Source organism: Pteropus vampyrus, unplaced genomic scaffold, assembly GCF_000151845.1.
Source record: "Pteropus vampyrus isolate Shadow unplaced genomic scaffold, Pvam_2.0 Scaffold390, whole genome shotgun sequence".
Classification (NCBI taxonomy): domain Eukaryota; kingdom Metazoa; phylum Chordata; class Mammalia; order Chiroptera; family Pteropodidae; genus Pteropus; species Pteropus vampyrus.
Genome location: NW_011889171.1, coordinates 2,348,010 through 2,367,287, shown reverse-complemented (window position 1 = coordinate 2,367,287; position 19,278 = coordinate 2,348,010). Strand labels below are relative to the sequence as shown.

At 39.7% G+C, this 19,278-nt stretch overlaps 1 protein-coding gene across 1 annotated transcript; it reads left to right on the top strand.

The window, feature by feature from the left end:
* Nucleotides 1–1,647: 1,647 nt before the first annotated feature.
* CUNHXorf56 (chromosome unknown CXorf56 homolog) lies at nucleotides 1,648–18,872 on the top strand. The gene is made up of 7 exons (XM_011380197.2): nucleotides 1,648–1,842; nucleotides 4,506–4,623; nucleotides 13,149–13,190; nucleotides 14,702–14,840; nucleotides 15,645–15,734; nucleotides 16,336–16,428; nucleotides 17,663–18,872. The coding sequence occupies exons 1-7, from the start codon at nucleotides 1,719–1,721 to the stop codon at nucleotides 17,723–17,725; spliced, it is 669 nt and encodes a 222-aa protein (XP_011378499.1). The 5' UTR covers nucleotides 1,648–1,718; the 3' UTR covers nucleotides 17,726–18,872.
* Nucleotides 18,873–19,278: the final 406 nt, after the last annotated feature.

Here is a 19,278-nt window from a genome sequence, read left to right as displayed (position 1 = left end):
TCTTGTGTATCTTGAACATTACACTTCTTCCAGGTAACCTGTCAATTTTCTAGTCATAAGCTCTTGCTATATTCAGTAAGTTCTCTGTTAAAAACCCACTATTTTGGTGTCATCATCTGGATTATTGAAGTTATTCAATGTAAACTGTCTTAATGTCCTTATTCTGGGTGGCTTTAGGATCCTGTCCTCCACAAAGAGCATTCTGGGAGAGTTTCTGAGTTGGAGAAAGGAAGGGTGGAAGATATTCCCTTATTCCTGTGGCAAACAGGATCATTAAGATGCCTCTATTGCAAATCATTTACTTGATTAGGGTCTAGTATCCAGAAGGTATAACAACTCTTAGAACTCGACAATAAAATAACAAATAACCCAATTAAAAATGGGGAAAGGATTTGACTAGACATTTCTCCAAAAAAGATATATAAATGACAAATAACATGTGAAAAAGTGCTCAACATCATAAGCCAGCAGGGAAAGGTGAATCAAAAGAACAAAGAGATACTCCTTCACACCCACCAGGATGGCCATGATCAAAAAGACAGACAAAAATAATTATTGGTGAGGACGTGACGAAATCAGAAACCCCCCTTTACACACACATAGATTCCTGATGGGAATATAAAAATGGTAAAGCAGCTTTGGAAAACACTCTTGGCAGTTCCTCAAAAGATTAATCATTAAGTTATCATATGACCCAGCAATTCTACTCTTAAATATATACACCCAAGAGAACAAAAAACATATGTCCTCAAAAAAACTTGTACGCCAACATTCATAGTAGTGTTGGTCATTACATTCAAGAAGTGGAAACAACCCAAATGTCCATCAACTGATGAACGACTAAACAAAATGTGTTATATCCATGTAACAAAACATTATTCAGCTATAAAAAAAATTGAAGTTCCTTTTTACTGATTCATTACTTTTTATTGATTCACACTATAACACTGATGGACCGTCAAAGAAGTTAAGTGAAGTTAAGTGAAAGAAGTTAAGTGAAGTTAAGTGAAAGAAGCCATATACCAACAACCACATAGTGCATGATTTCATGCATATGAAATGTCCGGAAGATGAAAATCCATAGAAACAGAAAGTAGATTAGGGGTTGCCAGGGGCTGAGAAAGAGGTGGGAATTGACTGCTAAGGTTCTGGGATTTTGCGGGGAGATGATAAAAATGCTCTGAAATTAGATAGTGGTAGTGATTATACAACTTTGTGAATATACTAAAAACCACTGGATTATACACTTTAAAGGGTGAATTTTATGTCATGCGAATTATATCTCAGCTTTAAAAAAATGTCTCTATTTGGTACTCATCCTGAATACAGCCATTAAAATCAGAGGCACATTTAAAAATGCACTAAACCTATAATGTGTATAATATATATATATATTCCTTAGTTATATTTGGTTTTATATATGTATATATATGCATATACACATGCATACATGTATAGATGTATAAATGAATAATTTAAATAATATTAAGAGTGTCCCGAATCAAGCAGTCCCAGCTAACTTAGGCCAAGGCAAAAGAGGTTCTGCTCTGGACCGCCCCTGAGCATTTTAGCTTAATGGAACCTCCCGGAAGTCCACATGACTACTACTGACACGTGACCAGAGTTAACGTAGGGAAAAGGCTTGGCGCAGGGCTATTACGTCATTTAGGCGCAACCCTTATTTTTGGCGTGGAGTTTGTGGGCCTCTCCTTTGAACCATGCCTAAAGTTGTGTCCCGATCGGTCGTGTGCTCTGACACCCGGGATCGGGAGGAGTATGACGACGGCGAGAAGCCCCTCCACGTCTACTACTGTTTGTGCGGCCAGATGGTCCTGGTGCTGGGTGAGTAGCCGGGAACTGGGGTGAGTTTGCAAGCAGCGAAACTTGGGGTTCTCGAGTGCGAATTCTCTCTGGCTGTGATCTGGAAGCCACGTCTCTTTGAAGGTTGGTGGACTTTCCCTCTGCGTCAAAATCCTCCCTACACGTCCTGGCTACACTACAGGGCAGCTTTTCTGTTTTCTGTTTAACCTTGTAACTTTGTATCCAGACCTCCCTCACAACTGAATTCCTCTTTCAGAAAAAATAAAAATACAGTATCTTCCCCTCCACCCACTCAACTTCCAGATACAGTAATAGCTCTTATCTTAAAGACTCTTCCTTGACTCTACATTCTCCTCCAGTTATAATCTTATTTCTTTGCTTTTTTAATAGCAAAACTTCTAGAAAGGGTTGCCCACGTTAGCTGTTTGTGTATCCTCCCTTCCCATTCCCTCTTGACCTCGCTTCAGACAGGCTTTCTTTCCTGCCTCACCATCTAAACCACATGTGTCAAGGTTAATAACTGAACATATTACCACTTCCAGTGGTCAATCAATGCTCATTTTAGTCTTCATCTCAGTGGCATTTGACAGAGATGAACACTCCATCCTTCTTGAAACATTCTTCATTTGCTTCCAAGACTCCACGCTCTCCTGATATTCCTCCTACCTCGATTTTGCCCCTTCTCAGTGTCTGGTTCCTTTTTCTGTCTCAAACTTTTAGGCATTGCAAGGCCCTAGGGCTCAGTCCTCTCACCTGTTCTCAAATTGTACTCACTTCCTAAGTGATCTAAACCATTCCCAAGCCCTAAATACCATCTGTATACTAATGACTCCCCATCTTTAACCTGCACCTCTCCTCATACTCCAGCTGTCTATTCCATGTCTCCACTTGGAAGTCTAATGGGCCTCTCAAAGAGCTCATGTTCAAATTGACTTCATGATTCCCTGCTCCCTGCTCTCCACTGTTCCCCTCAGTCTTCCCTATTGCAGTCAGTGGTACCACTATTTACCCAGTATCTCAGAATCGTTCTCGAAACCTCTCTTTCTTATACCTTACATTCATCCAGTCCATCAACAAATTCTGCAGTTGCTTCCTTGAAAATCTATCCAGAATCTGCATACTTCTTACCACCTCCATTTCTACCACTCAAGTCCAAGACACCATCATGCCTCACCTGAATTGCCACAATAATCTCTTGTTCTCCACTCTTTGTCCTCAGTGGTCTATTTTCCACACAGCAGCCAGAGCCCTGTTTCAAAGCGGTGTTTTCCTATGACATCGAGAATAAAACCAAAGTCCATACCAAGACCATGCATGACCAGACCCCCAGCTACCTTTCAGACTTCATCTCCTAACACCCTTCCCTTTGCTCACTGCACTCCAGCCACAGTGGCCTTCTTGATATTTCTCCATCATGTTAAAATGTTCCTGCAGAGGAAATGGTATTTCCTCTGCCTCGACCACTCTTCCCCCAATGCTTCCTTACTTTATTCAGGTCTCTGCTGGAATGGTACTTCCTTAGAAAACTCTTCCCTGGCTACCTTATGTAAAATAGCACCCCTGTCACTCTTTGTCCTCCTACCCTGCCTGATTTTTCTTGGTAGCACTTATCACTATCTGAGATCACTGTTCCTCCTCTTAATATCCTGCCTAAATTTTTTATTAGTACTTATCATTATCCAAGATCATAGTACATAATTCTTATTTTAAAGTTTTCTGCTTCCACTGCTAGACTTCATGATCCCTTGCTCAGGTCATCAGGTCAGGGACTTTGCTTTATTCTTTGCTGAATCTCCAGCACAATGTTGGAACTGTGCCAGGACACTAGTGTATTTATTGAATAAACAGATTTTCTTTTGATTACCTAGGGTTGGGTCTGAATTCTTGTTCTGCTTATTAAATGTGCAGAAGCTCTCTTATCCTTTCTAAGCCTCGATTCCCTCATCTAAAAATAGGAATACTAAATGTCTACTCCAACAAGTTGATGTGAAGAATAATGAGCTAACATGCAAACTGCTTCTCCACCTCCTCCATTAATCTTGAAATAGTCTGATCACTTGACTTCTCTGTGACCTTTTAGGTACTTAATTTGCATTATATCAATTTTCCATGTGCTTCATAATTGTACCTATTTTTTTTCCTGTATGTTTTCATTGTTTTCAGATTAAAGCTCCTCTAACTGGGGTGGGCCATTTGCATACTATATATAGGATACCACTTCCCCTCTCTCTCCTTTTCTAAGCATTTATCCACTTTTCCCAATGCTTTCCTCAAAGGCATTGGAGGATACTTGATTGTCTCTTCTGATTCTAATGCATTATATTATAACACAAACCAAGTGTACCATGACACTTGAATCACAGAAATACTCATAGAAAACTTGAATTGCAGTGCTGAGAAGGACTTTTGGGATAATATAATCTATTCATTTTTTCAAATAAAGAAAAAGACTCCAAAATGAGAAAGTGATCTGCGAAAAACCACCAGGGTAGTAACAGAGCTGGGACTAAAATTCAGGTCTTCGGACACCAAGTCATTTTTAGTTGGAAAATTCAATAATAGGCCTCAATAAGCAAAGTAATTATAGTAAAAATTGCATAGTTAGCAGCACCACTGAAAACTTCTGATTGCCTCAAGATATTTTTCAGTGGCTCTAGTAACCAAATACTTCTCTATTCCTTCAGACTGTCAGTTGGAGAAATTGCCCATGAGGCCCCGGGATCGGTCCCGGGTGATTGATGCTGCTAAACACGCCCACAAGTTTTGTAACACAGAAGATGAGGAAACTATGTATCTTCGCAGGTAAGAGGTTGATGTTTTCTGTCTCGGATTTCCTTATTGTGTTGGGGTCTAGTTCTGAGGACTATAAACACCCCATCTAGTGTGGGACAAGTCATCCATTTGGGCCCAATACTTTGATGTTTGTGGTAAATCTCTAACTTCTGTTAATGCAACTGTATCTTTTATTGTGTTTTGTTGAAATGGTGCTTAGAAGTAATTCTATTGCCATTTGAGAGCTGTAGTTTGTTTTTTTTTTCCAAGTAGAATGAGTTCATTCAATTTATACTCTCCTGGAACACACTATGTGCAGGCACTGAGCTAGGCACTCTATCTGTGAAGATGAATAAAACACTGTCCTTACCATTAAAGAGCTCATGGCTCAGTAAGGGAATAGGCTACCTATTGTAATACGATAAAATGCTGGTGTGGTGAACAAAACAGATAGAAGTGGCTCTGTCTTGCCCAAGTGGTGATCAAGAAAGGTAGAAATAGATGGTGGCATTTGTGTTTGGCCTTGAACTAGGATTTCACAAAGTAGATGAGGGGAATGAGGAACATTCAAGATGGAGGGAATATGGAAGCGTTTAAAGCATCAATATGGTTGGCGCACTTGGGAAATTTGAGTAGTCCTTTGTGGCTAGAGCCCAGATCACTCTACCAGAAGAGGTTCATGCCTCCCGTTGTCAGGACAGAGTAAAATGCTGAAGTGGATGAGTTTAGACCTTATCCATAGGCAATAGCCATCTCTTTTTAGATTTGGAAGTTGTTGGTATACAGGAGGAATTGAAACCTGGGAAGGGATAAAATTACATAGAAATAGTGTGGAACAAGAAGAAGAGAGGACTGAAGATACAATCCTAGGAAACACTGACATTTAAAAAGCAGACAAAATAATTGGAACAGAACAAGGAGAATCTGGTGATGTGGAAAACAGGGGAGGACAGAGTTTCAAAAATGTGTGTGTCTGTGTGTGTGCGTGCGTGCGTGTGTGTGTGTGTGTGTGTGTGTGTAGGGTGGTCATCAACAGGTGCCAAATGCCACAGAGAGGTCAGTCCTAGGGAATTAAAAAGCCCATCCATTCATTCAGCAAATAATTCATTTATTGGTCTCCTACCATGTGCCAGGTACTATCCTAGAAGTCTAGGATATTTTCATATATTAGTTTGCTAAACTGGGTGGCTTAAAACAACAGAAATTAATTCTCACAGTTCTAATGCCTAGAAGTCTGAAATTAAGTTGTCATCAGGGCCATGCTCTCTCTGAGGGTTCTAGGGGAGGATCCTTCCTCGCCTCTTCCTAGCTTCTTGTGTTTGCCGGCGATCCTTGGCGTTTCTTGGCTTATAGATGCATCACTGTCATCCCTGTCTGTATCATCATATGGCCCTTCTCCCTGTGTCTCTGTCCCTGTGTTTCTTCTTATAAGAACACCGTTCACACTGGATTAAGGGCACATTCTACTCATCTTCATGACTTCCTCTTAACTAATTATATCTGCAACAACCTTCTTTTCAAATAAGGTCACATTCTGAGGTTCCTAGACATGACTTTTTAAGGGGCACTATCCAACCCAGTACAACTAGTAAACAAGCAAAGAACCCTGCACTTCGGGAGCTTACATTTTAGTGTTGAACCAGAAAAAGCCACAGGCTGGCATCTAGCTATGTTCATTTAAGCAACTAAACTGTTATAAGCCCACACTAATGAAAAGAGTTAGAAACCACTGCTAGGTGACATTCAGTAGCCAATCAGGCATCAAGCATAATTGTGACAACCGAGCTCCTTGAATTGTGCTGTTGAAGAGAAAATTGGTTATATACAAGATACAACCAGGGGCGTAGATTATAATAAAACTTATGATTCTCAACTTTTCTGTCTGACTTATTTAGCTTAGCATGATAATCTCAAGATCCACCCATGTTGTCACAAATGGCAATATTTCATCTCTTCTTATGGCTGAATAATATTCCACTGTATATATGTATCACATCTTCTTTATCCAATCATCTATCGAAGGATGCTTCAGTTGTTTCCACATCTTGGCCACGAAACCTATATGATTTCATTAACCAATGTCGCCCCAATAATTTTAATTAAAAAAAAAATAAAATAAAACAAAACTTATGAAATTCACAAAGGAAGGCCCTCCAGGAAACATCTGGGAAACACTGTATTATGGTACATAGGAGGGTTTATAAATAACATACCCTATCTAAAGCTAATCCATCCTCTCGTGCTTTTTCCCCCTCCATTAATCTTTATTTAGGTTTCTGATTTTAAAAAGTATTAACTGACTATCTTTAGGATCAGTAAAATAGTTATTATATACTTATGTAATATGTGTTATTACATATGTTACATAATATAATTGTATATAATTATATATAATAGTATTACATATTATATATTAAATGAATATATATTATTCTGTTAATACAGAAAGTAGCAACACAACTGAGCCATAGACTCCTATGGCACTATAGGGCTGATGCCCTCAGCTCTAGGCCAGAAAACTGTGTGGTCCTAGGCTGAACTAGAAACCCTGCAATCCAGTCAGCCTGATCCTGGAAGTGAGCCAGTATCAGGCTCAGCCTTAGTGCTGGGTATTGCCCAGGCCAGTGGCCTCTGGCCTGGTGACTCCGTTGGGCCACAGAGTTCTTAGAGTTTACCAACAAATAGGTATGGTAAACTCTCCCTTTGCTCGACAAAGTTCCTGCTGTAATCATGAACAGTCTTTCCAAAGTCCCGCTCTAGTGTGCCCCGCTGCTATCCAGAGCAGAATTTCAGTCTGCTCTTACCTTTCCTCTTTTATAGCCTGCTGAGTATGGGAGCACCAATTACTGAAAATATGGCAGTTTGCCCAACGCAGGCCCTGGAGCCCATCACTTTCCACTTCCAAGTCTCTCCATTCTAAAGTACCTCTCCTTGACACTGTTGTCCCCTAGTCCCTTCATTCCCTCATCCACCACTTCCCCAGTGGCAAATCCAGTGGGTGCTTTTGTCTCTTTACATATCTCTCCAAACATATCTTTGTTGCCCAAGCCATGCTCCATGTTGTCTCCTTCCTTGATTTCTGTGAAGCTGTTCTTGTGATTCGCCTTCTGCTTCTTTGGCTTTCTCAGTCTTCTGGATTCTTCTGCCTGTCCCTTAAATGTTGGTATTCTCCAGGGCTCTTGATTTTATCTCCTTTCTCTTTATACTGTCCTTGGACATTTTCTCCATGTTTCATAGCATCAGTTACACTGTTACACTTATATGATGATGACTCACAAAATCTAGATCTGTCTACATTTCTCTCCTGTGCCCAGAACTGTATATCTAACTGCCTACTCTACCTTCTTCACCTGATGTTCTACCTCAGATCCAACATGACTAAGGCCAAACTCATCATTTCTCTAATGTGGAAAATACCATAAATTGTTTCACTCAGCACCACTCCAACACTCTTCTTTTATACCTGCCTTTATACTAGTGTCTGTAAAGTTAGGGCACATATTTCAGCCCTCCCCCCGCAAAAAAAAAACAAACAAAAAAACCCCTTAGATTCTGAATGTGCCTTAACTTTTGCCAAATAAAAGGGATGGAAGTAGAAATTGTTGAGCAGGGCTTCCAAGGAAAGCCCTTTTTGCTCTTCTTATTTCTTTCTGCTTTTTGGAAAGGGGACTTGATGATTAGAGCACCAGCAGCCATCCTGGGACTAGGAAAGAAAGGCCACAAGAACTGTAGAGCTTTTGCCATGCTTTCCTTAGGTCTCAACCATTGCCGGGAGCCATCTTCCTGTAGACTTCTTTTATATGAGAACAGACTCATGCTGAAGCCACTGTAGCCAGGTCTCTGTAACTATCAGCCAAACGCAATTCCTTCTTTTTCCTCCTCCTACCAGGTGACACCACCATTCCTGCAGTGGCCCGAAGCAGAAATCTGGAGCCAGTCTTCTCTTTGTCTCATCCATCGCTACCCCCACCACTCCTTTTACACGTCCAGTCATTTACCATGTACTATCAGTTCTACCTTCTAATCTCTCTTGTGGCTACCTCTTCATGTTCACCCTGCTACACTGCCATCATTCCAGTACCCAGCATCCCTTGCTTGGGCTGTTGAAGTGGCCTCTTTCCTGGTCTTTTTGCCTCTAGTTTGACTCTCCTTTAGTCTATTATCTACTGCCTGAATGATCTCAAATGCACTTTATGTCAATCTTTTCAAATCTTTCAGGGAGTCTTCATGACCTACAGCCATGCCTTTCAAACATTTTTAGACAATGAATCCTTTCTTCAAATAACATTCTTACCCAGAAGTGTAAGTAAGCAGTAAGCTGCTCTGTTTGGGGAAGAGTTGAGCACAACCTATTAAGGACGCTTTCCCTTCCCCTATCCAGTTTCATTTAGGGGTCATTGTGGAGCACAATTTTTAAAATCTTTGTTATCAGGGTAAAAATCTAAGCCTGAAGGCTCTCTGTGATCTGGCCCTGGCATGCCTGTTCATCCTCATCTGCTGGTACATGCTTGATTTTTTTTTTGAACAACCAACAACATTTATCATCTCATAGTTTCTGTGGGTCAGGAATTCAAGAGCAGCTTAACTGGCTGGTTCTCGTCTCTCTTGAGGCTGTGGTTAATAGATTGACCATGGGCAAAGTCTTGATTGGGGCTGGAGGTTCCACTTCCAAGGTGGCTCACTTGCATGGTTGACAGAGGAATGCTAACTGTTGGGGAGCAGCCTTGGTTCCTTACCACAGGGATCTTCCATGGGCTGTTTGGGTGTCCTCGTGACATGACAGCTGGCTTCCCACAGCGTGCGTATACTAAGAGAGAGAAAGGTGGAAGCCACAATGTCTTTTATGTCCCAGACTCAGAAATCACACACTGTCATTTCTGCAGTGTCCTATTAGTGTCACAGGTCAGCCCTATTCATTGTGGGAGGGGACTGTGCAAGGGTGTCAATACCAGGGAGCAAGGATCATTGGGAGCCATCTTAGAGGCCGTCTGCTACAACCAAGGAGAATGTTTTGTTTTATTCTCGGCCTTCTCTATTGCATATATTCCTAGAGATTAAGGGTAGGAAAGACAACCAAGGTCAATTATTCTAAATATCTAGCTCATATCACTTTTTAATAATCATACCACTTAAAAGCCTTGTCTCATTTACATTAGAGTCTTAGTATCTCAAAAAGATAAACTTTTTGAGAGTAAGAACTCTTCCTTTTACTTCTGAAACCCTTAGGACACCTTGCTTGATTCTTGGCACATAGTTAGGAATAGATCTAATTTTTATAAATTTGACAAAATCCCATTTGTCATAGATATTTGAAGATAAACTCATTGGGAAATATACAGCCCCCTTTATCTGATATTCTTGTTCTTTAAAAGCTCCAGCTTATTAGATTGGCTGACTTCAGGATTTAGAAGCCAGCCTCATGGTGAATCTTTCCTTTCAGGTTGAGGTTAAATTTAGAATCCCAGTAAGAACCAAGTGGGATACACAGAATGAAAGATATTGTGAGTGCCCTAGTCCAGCGATATTAGCAAATGGGAGCACATTTGACATGAGGAATACTTGTAAGCAGAGAGGAACAGTGTCAAAATTGGTGGAGAGCACAGACTTTGGAGTTATATCCAAAGCAGCACCACTATATTTCCTCTCATTATGTGGGTTGCCTCTCCTGGAAGCACAAAAGTTTTTAAATTTTAATCAAGTCCCGTTTATGTATTTTTTTTTTCTTTGATTGCTTGTGCTTTATTCAGGTTTTCTATTTCTTTTCTAGTGAGTTTTGGTAGTTTGTGTCATTCCGTCATTGTAGAATTTGTCCATTTCATCTAGGTTATCTAATTCGTTGGTGTACAATTGTTCTTAATATAATCTTGAAATCTTTTTTATGTCTGTAAAATCTGTAGTACTCCTTTGATTTTTCAAGGACTAGAAACAGACTGTTTGTAATTCTCTGAATATGTTGTGCTGTTTGCCTTTGTACATAGTATTCCCTCTACCCGAAATACCATTTTCTATCAGGACTTTCAGCTTAAACATTACCTCCTCATGAAGCCTTCCATAATTGCCTCAGACAGATTGGTGGCTCTGACCTCTGTATTCCCATTACACTGTATACATTCCTCTATTTAAGAACTTACCTCCATGGTTATAATTTTCCTCACTAAACTGAATTCTGAAAATAATTCATTCAATCTGTTTATTGCATGTCTATTTTGTTTCCAGTACTTTGTTTAGCTTTGGAGATAGAGTGGCGAGACAGACAGGCATGGTCTCCACTGATTTCTGATCTCATGGACCTTATCATCTAGTGGGATGACAGAAAAAGAAAATAATGTTGATTATGGAAGTTCATATGAATGAAACAAAGGTCTCATACAGAGAATGACATGAGAACTTCTTAGAAAAGGTGGTCAAGGAAGTCCTCTATGGCTAGGTGATATTTAAACTGAGACCAAAAAAGGCAAAAATGAGACAGCTGTAGCAAAGTGGTAAGAGCATTCCAGGCATAGAGAAGAGCGTGTGTGAAAGGTCAGAGGGTGGGAAAGCACTTATTTCAAAGAACAGAAGGAAGACTGGTGTGGCTAGTGCATAGTGAGAGAGGGAAGGAATGTATGAGATGAGGCAGGGGCCCAGTTATGGGCTCAGTTGCTGCCTGGTAGGCCATGGTAAGGAGTTTGATTCTAGATGTCTGGGAAGCCACTGTTGATTCTATTTAGAGAATTTGGCGTAAGACAGTAGTGGAAGCAGATTCTAGAATAAGTGGTCGGATTTTTATTTTAGATAAGAATTTAGAATGGAGAAGGCCTAACTAAGTCAGTCTCTGTCTCTCTGTTTCTCTCTGTCTCTGTCTCTGTCTCTGTCTCTGTCTCTCTCTCTCTCTCTCTCTTTCTGTCTCTCTCTCTCTCACTCTCTCTCTCTCTCTCTCTCACACACACACACACACACACACACACACACACACACACACACACACACAGTATTGATTTGACCAAACAAAGGGAACCCATCAAAGAGAAATATCAGACTTGGGAAGAAATATTTGCAAGGCTCTTTAACATTTGCAAGTGTCCTTAACACACAATAAAAAGACAGCTTAGTAGTCAAAGGGTAGGAACTGACAGTTTACCCCACCAAAAAAAGAAAGAAAATATAATATGAAAAGGTACCTAACTTCACTCTTTAAAAAAAGAAATACAAATTATGAGATCACATTTTTCATGTGCCAGATTGGCAATAGTGTCTTTTAATAACATATTGTGTTGGTGAGACTGTAGGGAAACAGGAACTCTCACATTGGTGGTGGGAGTGTAAATTGGCTCAACTTCTCTAGAGAATAATTTGGCAGAGTGTCTATATCAGAATTTAAAATGGATACACTTCTAGGAATTAATCCCAACAAGTAAGAGGCATTTTGGTTCATCCATACAAGGGAAGACAATACAGACCTTGTAAAGAATGAGGCAGCTCTTTGTCAGTGATGGGGAAGGATCACATATATATTTTTTTAACCAAAATGTATTTTTAAGTGAACAGATAGGTAGAGAACAGTATAAGGTATGTTATACTTGTCTCAAAAAGAAAGGAGAATATATATTTTCTCTATATACCAATAAGGATTCTTTGCTTGTGTCATCTACCTCTGGGAGGAACAGAAACCAGAAACACTATTTGCCTCTGGGGAAGAGAACTGGGTGAGTGGAGGACAACTGGGGAGTATATTTACTTCTCATTTTATACTTTATGTATACCGTGTGCACATATTGCCTATTAAAAAATTGAAACAAACAAGGGGAGGGAAAGTGAGGAGACCAGTCAGGAAGCTGTGACAATAGTCCAGGGAAGAGACACTGAGCTAAGATGGTGGTAGGAAGGTGGAGAAAAGTAGACAGTTCAAAATCTTTTTTTCTTTTTTTTGAGAGAAAACCCACAGGATTGCTAATAAGGTCAGTGTGGGAGATGAGGGAAAGCGAAGACTCAAGGATGAGTCCCAGGCTTTTGTTAAGCAACAGGATGAGCGGAAGAGTTGGTCATCTAAATTGGTGTTGTGTGGGCTCTTGAGCTTGATGACCTAGGCTTGAATTCAACCTATTCTACTCACTAACTCTATGACCTTGGGCAAATCATGTAAGTGCTTTATACTTAGGAGGTCTCATCTGTAAAATGAGGATGCTGATATGACCTACCTACAGGGTTGATGTAAGGATTAAATTAGTTAATACATGTCCACTTTAGAACAGCTCCTGGCATATGGTAAAAGCTATACAAATGGTTGCCACTATTGTTGTTATTGTTATTACTGCAACTGTGACTGCTGCTGTGACTATAACAACTAATGCTTCTCTTTCTCCTCTGTCAGGGAGATGCCTGACCCCTATTAGGGGTTCAGTAAATATTTATGGAAGGATAGAATGCTTTAAAATTAATGCATGCTTAATAACTAGTTGATCTATGAAATGAAACTTTTGAAAGTTCCTTTTAGAATTTAAAGAAATGAGATAGTGTGGTTGATAGGTTATGAGATTTGTTCATAACTTTTTCTTTAACTTCCATTTTCTGTGCAGACCTGAAGGCATTGAACGACAGTACAGGAAGAAATGTGCAAAGTAAGTGTTAACAGTGTGGGTTCCTCTGAGTAAGCAAGTAGAGGCAATAACGTGTTAGGAACAGAATTATTTGGGTACAGTTCTCTATTGTATCTTTAGCCTTATAATCTCAACTGCCTTCAAACTTCAACTACCCAAATATGCTTCTCGAAAAGACTAATCGAAGTTACATCTCTAATCAGCTGGCCACAAAAATGGGTATTTTTTTAACATAATTTTTTAAATTAATAAAATTAATAAAATTTCCCCAAATTTTGACCAAAGCATACAGTCATGTCACACCACCACGACCATGATATAGCACATTCCCAGTACCCCATGTGCCCTTTGCAGTCAGTCCCCTTCCTGACTCCTCTCCCCTGGCAATCACAGATCTGCCTTCTATTACGATCGTTTCACCTTTTCTAAAATTTCCTATAAGTTCTACAATATGTGTTCTACTACATAGAATATGCATCTGTTACGTCTGGTTTCTTTCACTTAGCGTAATGTTTTTTGGGATGCATCCAAATCGTTATGTACATCAGTAATTTGTTCCCCTTTATTACTGAGTAGTATTCCATTGCACCACAGTTTGTTTCACCATTCACTCATTGAAGGGCATTTGACTTGTTAATAGTTTTGGCTATTACAAATAAAGTTTCTGTGAACATTCTAGTATAAATCTTGGTGGGAACATTTGTTTTCTCTTGGAGTGAAATTGCTGGGTCATATGGTAAATGTGACAGTGTAATTAGTGTAATTTAATCCAGGCCTATTTTAGGATCACAAACCCCGGAATTTTATTTAATGCTGAATTATATTCAGCATTACACATATATATTTCCAGCTTTAGGTTAATAGAATATTAAACTATAGTAAGTTTAATCTCATTGATGTAACTACAGTTACATATTGCCTCTCAGAAGACTCAGACTAGGAGAATTAAAGCACGGAAATGGCTAAGAAGGCATTTTAGTTCACAGCCTCACTGGATTCATTAAATTGGTTTTATCAGATCTTATGAGTCGCTTTCATTTAGCTGGAAAAGTAATAAAAATGACCAGCCAAAGAAAGTAAGGCAATTACTACGGTAATTCATGTGCCACCTGTTGCATTTGAGCCTTTATACTCCCTCTTGACACTGCAAAAACAAAACAAAAATGGGAAAACTCTGCAAATAGTTACCCAGGCACCTGAGAAGAAGGGTAACAGTTTTGATTGGAAAGAAACTAGTAGCAGGAGCCAATGTTTACCAAACTTGTCTGATGACAGATTCCCAGGCCGCACCCCCCAGATTTGCTGAACCAGATCTTCTGGGGGAGGGGCCTAGACATTTGATCAGCAATTTTAACAAGTACCTTCAGTGATTTTTACTGAGTAGTATTGGGAAACACTGGGAAGAGCTCATCATTAGTTTATGCCACACACAGAAAAAAAAAATATTTCCGGAGTCTGAGCACACTTTGCAAATCACTGTTTTGGGGATCTGGATTCTGAGGCCTCCCAGAGATTCACTCTGCTGTTCCCAGGTGTGGACTTCCACTCTTCTACCAGTCCCAGCCGAAGAATGCTCCTGTGACCTTCATTGTGGATGGAGCAGTAGTCAAGTTTGGCCAGGGTTTTGGGAAAACGAATATATATACTCAGAAGCAAGAGCCTCCTAAAAAGGTAATTATCATTGAAGGAGACAGACTGGTTAAATATAGCTATGGGTTTAGCCCTAAATTTTAAAATAAGATGATAGTACATGAGAAAGTGCCCTTTATGGGGATGTAGCATCACATCTCCAGGAAAGGCAGTTATGTAGGTGTAACATATTATATAGATGTAACATCTATGTAACATCCGTGTTACATAGTGTAACATCTACTAATGTGTTCTTTTTTTTCTTTCCTACAGCTGTCCTGTGAGTAAAGTTAGAAATTGTATGGTTCTTATTTACATCTGTTTCCTTCCAAATTTCTTTTTCCAGTGTGAACAGTTAAAAATGGAATGAATCAGGCTAATTTTTAAATATACTTTAAAAACTCTTGATAGCAAATGTTAGAAAAATATAATGCAAATAAAAACATTGGCATTTTTACTAGAGTAGAGCATAGGGAATATAGTCAATATTATTGTAATGACTGTGTGTAGAGCCGGTTGGGTGATAGAGTAATCGGGGTGATCATTTCATAAATTGCATAAATGTCTAACCAGTATACTGTATACCTGAAACTAATATAAAATAATAATAATAATAATAACAACAACAACAACAACAACAACAATAAAGCAGATCTCATGTGCTGATAAAAAAAAAAAAACATATTGGCACTTTTAGATAGGCCAGCCTGTCTCAAAGAGGTAGGTGTCGTCACCCCCCAGCAACTGCCTTCCCCAGCTCCCAGGCATGCACGCGCACACACACAGACACATAGCTCACAGAGCCTCTTGCTGTGATTTATACTGATTCTTCTTCTGAAACTCCAGGTGATGATGACCAAACGGACTAAAGACATGGGCAAGTTTAGCTCTGTCACTGTGTCTACTATTGATGAAGAGGAGGAGGAGATTGAGGCTGTAAGTGCTTCTGCTCTCAAGGGAATTGAACTGGGGGTGGTGAAGGGAAAGGGGCTCTAGAACTAGAGCATCCCAGTAGCAGAATAATTAGAGACTTTGCTCGTAGACCTTGCTCTGCCAGTAAGACACTATGATACTGGCTAGTTCCTATGTCCCTGGATTCAGAGCCATCTGTAAAATGTGAACCAGGGAGTTGACTTTGATCGGTGATTTTTTTTCATACTGTCTTTTCGAGATGACTTAGGGAGTTAATCCCTTTTCCCTCTTCAGTTTAGATACTGTTGGGCTCAATGATTTCAGGTCCCTTCCAGTCCAGCTCTAATGGTTTAAGAGTCTGCCCTTAGCAGTAGCGGCAATTACATGGTAATTCCGTATAATGTTGTTTACAGAGAGAGATGTTATCTGTTATTTTTTAAATGGTTTTGGTTGAAACCTGAACTCTTCTGGATTACAGAAAAGCTGAAGAATTGAAAGGGAGCAGAGTCCTGCCATTTCAGTAATGATTTCATAATTCGAGTGGTATATAAATTGCTGCTTAAGGTCTCTGTTGTTACTCATTGGTGGGACTGCTGGCTTAAGGATGCTTATTTTTTTCCCTCAGAGGGAAGTTGCTGACTCGTATGCGCAAAATGCCAAAGTGATTGAAAAACAGCTGGAGCGCAAAGGCATGAGCAAAAGGCGGCTGCAAGAGCTGGTGAGTGGCTTGGGGTGGCAAGGTGCTGGGCTTGACTATTTGAATCTTTTGGTCTGGAAGACCTTCCAGCAGTCAGGGAAATCCTTTAGGAAGTCTTTCGGGGGTTACTGGTTTGGTTGGCCGCCAGATTTCTAACCCTGGGCTGTGACTGTCAGTATACCCTGTTCTGGAGTAGTGACCACAGGATCCAGGCCCTAAATGGTAGTATTTGTTAGCTGGCCCCTACTAGAATGATATTTTAATCAGCTACTTGTGGTTCAAGGTCAGGAGTTCAAAGTCAGGGTTCATGGAACTCTCCCAGTATGTGATGGCATACAGTATTGCTACATTGGTGCAACCAGGATTGGGGCTGGTCACTGCTTCTTAAAGTGCCAGTACCACCACCAGTTTCTGCATTATTCATGAGCTCATCATACAGCATGCACACCTATATATGATAGTGTCTACATTTTTGTTTTCTTGATAATAATTGACTTACACTATTTCGTTTAAGTCAGACATCATTGTACTGTTGCCTCATCAAAAGGTATACCAGTCTATCATAGTGACTGTAGAGGTCACTATGTCACACATCTTTGGTGACAGAGGTGGTGGGGCTTGAGAGCTCCTTACCTTACCATAGTGGTTTAGAGCAGTGCTTATCACATTTTCTGAGGGCCAGTGCTTGCTTTCTTTCTTTGTTTTTTTTTTTTTAATTTCCAATTTGTCAAGAACAGATTTATAATTTATAAAATGCAATAAAAATGAATTTACCTCAATTCTTATTATTTTATTGTTTTATTACTCTATTAAATGACTGTAAAGGTTTCTAAATGCTTACTCTTAATTTGTGTACGTGTCTTGCATGAACTGATAGCAAACAATTCATGGACCACACAACTTCAAGTAGCACTGTTCTAGAACAGTACTTTTCTTCCTGTTGTGCCAAGAGCAAGATACTGATGTGCCACGATATTGATTTTCTTGGCCCTTCAGGGGTCCTGGGGCTGTGGGACCCCTGCACTGCTTGCCTTGTGTTTTTATGCCACTTCGCCGTATAATGTTACCATTCTCTATGTGTGTCATAACATCAGAAAAGTTGGAAAGCAGTTGCTAGAGTTTCATAATGACTTTAGAACCAGTATTCTAGTTTGTATACTAAATGAGCATGGATGGATTGTGTTTGGGCAGTTAGAATAAGGAAGGAAAGAATTTCATGTCATGTATCAGGACATATACTTTTCTTCCTCCCCAGGCTGAGTTGGAAGCCAAGAAAGCGAAAATGAAGGGGACCTTGATTGACAACCAGTTCAAATGATCAGGACCATTCTCTGAACCCAGGCGAAGGCAAGCATTTAGACCAGGAGGCAAAAGAACTTTTTCCTGACTGCATGGACTGGCTCCTACCTTTATGCTCCGACATGAGGTTTTATGTTACCTCCTACATTCAGTGAGGTCTTTGAGTCCATCTAATCTGCTTTCTAGAGATGGATTTTTCTAAATCTTTCTGAATATGGATCTTCTATACTATTTTTGTCCACTTGATATAAACTTCTTCAGCTATGTAGAAACACTATGAATAGATCAGTGCTGGAATATCTCTAGCTTCTAAAGTAGCTGTTTTTATTCCTTCTTCAAAGTTAGTACAATGTGTAAAGATTTTTGAAAAAAAATATTGTGATGCATCGTAGAAAAAGGTAGCATGGATTATATTTAAAGTTACAGCAGGTTAGATGCTTTTAAGTAACTGTCTTTCTTCTTAGACTGGCAGGTATCGGCTATGTTTTGACTCTCTATTGTCAGAGAAAAATCCATAAAAAGGCAGAATCTGCATAAAGCCTCCTTTGCTTCAGATATGAGAGCTATAGGCGAGCCATCCTTTATCAGACTTTGCACTTAAAGTAGAAAAGATGGATTGAAGTAAGGGGATAGGATAGCTGAGATGTGAATGAAAATGGAGCCTCGGTGAGCAACATAAAACAGCTACCATCCTGTCGAGCAGCTAAGAATACTGCTTCCATGTGTGTGTGCATGGAAGAAAGATATTATAGAGTAAGAAATGATGCTGAGATATATAAAAGCATCTGTTGAGTATCTTTTATTTCACGTTTGCTATTTGTGGAAGAGTCTTTTATATAAGTATTTAATGTCATGCCGCTTCAGTGATAGCCATATGTAGTGTTTGAATTCATGTTTAATCTGTTCACCTATATTACAAGGTATTGGGGCAGGAAGAGTGTTTTAACCTCCTTATATTATCTATAGTGGATTGCACTTAGTAGGTGCCCAAGATGTGTATGTGAGATGCTGTTGGTAAATCCTAGGGCATTTTTCTTTGCTTTTTTTCTGATTTTCTTATTTGGAAGGAAGAGTAGGTTAGAGTGGGAGTAGATGTGAACTAGCAAGAACTGGGAGAAAGGGGTGGAGGTCCTGGGAAAGCCCAGAGTGGTACCATCCATCTTCCCAGTCATTCACCTGCATTCAGTGAGGTCTTTGCAACTGAGTCTTATTCTCCACCTCATTTTCTGTTAGGCATCATGTGGATAAACAACCATAACCGCCACACAATTCCTTGACCTCAACTCCAAACAATGACCTTTACCTTTACCTTCATGCCACTTTAGCTACAAACTGCCTTGTCCAAGGCTGGTTGTCATCAACACCACCTCTGAAATCCAATATTCCGTTCTCTGCCCACAGCCTCTTATTATTGCTACTCTCATACTCTCACTTCCACTAAACCTGTTTGGTTTTGTTTTTAGATTTGAAGGGTGATTATTTTATTGTAGTAATAATCAAAAGAGTTCAAGTTTCCCAAATCCCATAGCCAATAAGTGGTAAAGCCAGAAATCTGACTATACAACTATGCTG

Coding starts and splice junctions, on each gene's coding strand:
- CUNHXorf56 (XM_011380197.2), top strand. CDS start 1,719: ATGCCTAAAGTTGTGTCCCGATCGGTCGTGTGCTCTGACACCCGGGAT. Junction 1,843..4,505: donor CCAGATGGTCCTGGTGCTGG/GTGAGTAGCCGG, acceptor CTATTCCTTCAG/ACTGTCAGTTGGAGAAATTG. Junction 15,735..16,335: donor AGGAGGAGGAGATTGAGGCT/GTAAGTGCTTCT, acceptor TTTTTCCCTCAG/AGGGAAGTTGCTGACTCGTA.